This window comes from Pyxicephalus adspersus, chromosome 5, assembly GCF_032062135.1.
Source record: "Pyxicephalus adspersus chromosome 5, UCB_Pads_2.0, whole genome shotgun sequence".
Lineage (NCBI taxonomy): Eukaryota > Metazoa > Chordata > Amphibia > Anura > Pyxicephalidae > Pyxicephalus > Pyxicephalus adspersus.
This window is the reverse complement of record NC_092862.1, coordinates 69936-72411: the sequence shown is the minus strand read 5'-3', so window position 1 is coordinate 72411 and position 2476 is coordinate 69936. Positions and strand designations below refer to the sequence as shown.

Here is a 2476-nt window from a genome sequence, read left to right as displayed (position 1 = left end):
AAAAAGGGAGAGGAGAAAGAAGGGAAGACCAACAAATAAATCAATAGAAACATGTAACCATGTGAAGGGAAGCAATAAAGTGCATCAACCCTGCCCCCTAAAAAAATATCATCCACATTTACAAAATTGCCTAAAAGTCTGTTTTCATTTAGTTATTATGGGGAAAAAAATGTGAAAAAAACAAATTTATACAATTTTAGCATCAGACTGGAACATAACAAAGTTCAAAATAAAAGGAAATGGGTCTGAATGCTTTCTGTAGCCACTGGATATTTTCTTCAGTTGTAATCTAATTTCATGCTGTTTAATACTATAAATTCCTAACACATTGAGTTGGAGAAGATAGACTGATAATGTTGTGGTGAAACTTCAATAATTGGCTTGCTTTGTAGATTAAAGGTGTATTTGGAAGACTTTTGAATATAACATTTAGATGCAAATAGGAAAAGTGAATTTTGGACACCCTAGACGTAATAAAAGAAAGAGGTTTGGTCAATTTATGGTTATAAAAAAATTGGTGTAAAATTATTGGTTAAAAGTGTTTGATAATTTTGCTTATTATGCTACAGCTTGATGACTGTCACAAATATTTGACCTGTGGTCTGATGAAGCGGATGTTTCTGTAAAACGCGTCACTTTTTGTTCAGGTCTAAATCAGCTACATAAGCTGCGGACTACTCTTCTATGTTCAGTAAATCAATACACCGAAACCAACTGTATGGATTTTATCTACAATTAGTTTTTATATGTTGTTTGTAAAAAAAATTGTGTTTTGTATGTCATATGATGTTATGTCCCTAAATTACTTCTTCCATGTATATATTATAGGTTATATTGCTTCACCAGGAGTACAGAAAACACCAATGTACTTTAAACAATAGATAATATTAAAAACAATACTATAATGCAGCATGATATATTAGGTATAAATGAGATTCAACAATGTGCATATAAAATAAGAAATCATATTGGTATATTTGATAACGTTCAGATGAATATTTATTGATGAATATATTCTATGGTATGTACTAAATATTTCTAAATTTGAATAGGCTCGCAAGACTTTTGCAGTATTAATATTGACATAGAATTTGTCTTTTAAAAGTTAAACACTTTTAATATTTGTTATATTTAAGGAGTTATTCTCTCTCAGTCTAAACTAAATTGGTGTGATATGTGCTGCAGGCAAAGAGCTCCAGAGTTTTACTTTAATGCACCCATCTGCCCATCCTGGCTAAGGGGTATAGTTCATCTTCAAACATACCCTTGCTGTCACTGAAAAATTCCGGATCATCCTATTGCATGCACTGTGCTATTGAATGACATAAACTTGGCAGCTCCACTCAGTACTATGCTATATTATTATTATTATTATTATTAATAAACAGGATTTATATAGCGCCAACATATTACACATTAAATTGGATATGCCTTCTACCTGCTCTGTCTGTTACATGCAACATACCACTTACCTACAAATGCTATGTAGTTTATATGCACTGTACTGCTACACGTTAGATTGCTATTATCAGGGTGAGGATTAAAAGAAGATATCCATACCAAAAGTATCAGACACACACTCAGTAGTATAAATAAATTATAATTATAACTACAATTGCCATGCCAATTGGTGTGATGCTGTTACAATGAGAATGGAAACTATAGAATAAGCATGTACACCAAATCAGTAATAACTCTCTAAATAAGATTGATGCAAAATAAAATACTGGTGGGCTTCCTGTGCCAAAGAGCCAGTGAGATGTGCGGCCCCCAGACTGTCCATGGTAGGTGAGAATGGGCTAATGGAGATCTTTTTAACAGGTAGGTTAATGAATGGGATGGCACTAGGAAGAAGCCTCTGAGGAACTGGAGGGAAGAAAACACCTGAAATAAAAAAAAAAGCAGGTCAAGACAGGTGTGATCACAAAACGGCTGTAGCATTTTTCAGCAATATGTGTAAATTTTTATTTATGAAAGAAAGACAGATTGTATGGCCAATACGTCATTAACATGAATGGTATCTGGCAGCTACTAAAAATATACTATACTAAAAATACACTAATAGTGACACAGCTAACACTAGGGAACACATTTTTTGTTGCGTTAGATCTTAAACTTGTTTTTTACTAATTTGAGGGTGAATCAAGAAATGACCCCAGTTTTTTTTTGCTATCAAATGCATTTTTTAGTATACAGGGTACGCTCCATTTAGGTCAATAAACATACAAATTTTACAAACAATGAAATATTAACTTGAATGTATTGTTTATTTAAACAATCGGGTAACCGGTTAAGGTAAAACCTTACACTTCTAGCTTTTCCTGGAGTGTTCAGTGTTAGGACAATCCCGCCGGATGCTCCAACAATAGTCAGCCATCATATGTACATCCCATCTACCCTGATACCATCCTTCCATGACCTTCAGATCTTGGGGGAATCATTCACCTTGCTCATCACTGACTGCACCAAGGTTTTC

The 2476-nt window shown here is 33.6% G+C and overlaps 1 protein-coding gene across 1 annotated transcript in view; it reads right to left on the bottom strand.

The window, feature by feature from the left end:
- Positions 1–6: 6 nt before the first annotated feature.
- The window catches only part of LOC140331846 (uncharacterized), a gene marked incomplete in the record, with an annotated part of 20858 nt that continues 18388 nt past the window's right edge, over positions 7–2476 (bottom strand). Inside the window, 1 exon segment of the mRNA XM_072413177.1 lies at positions 7–1886. Within this exon segment, the coding sequence (XP_072269278.1) occupies positions 1685–1886 (202 nt within the window).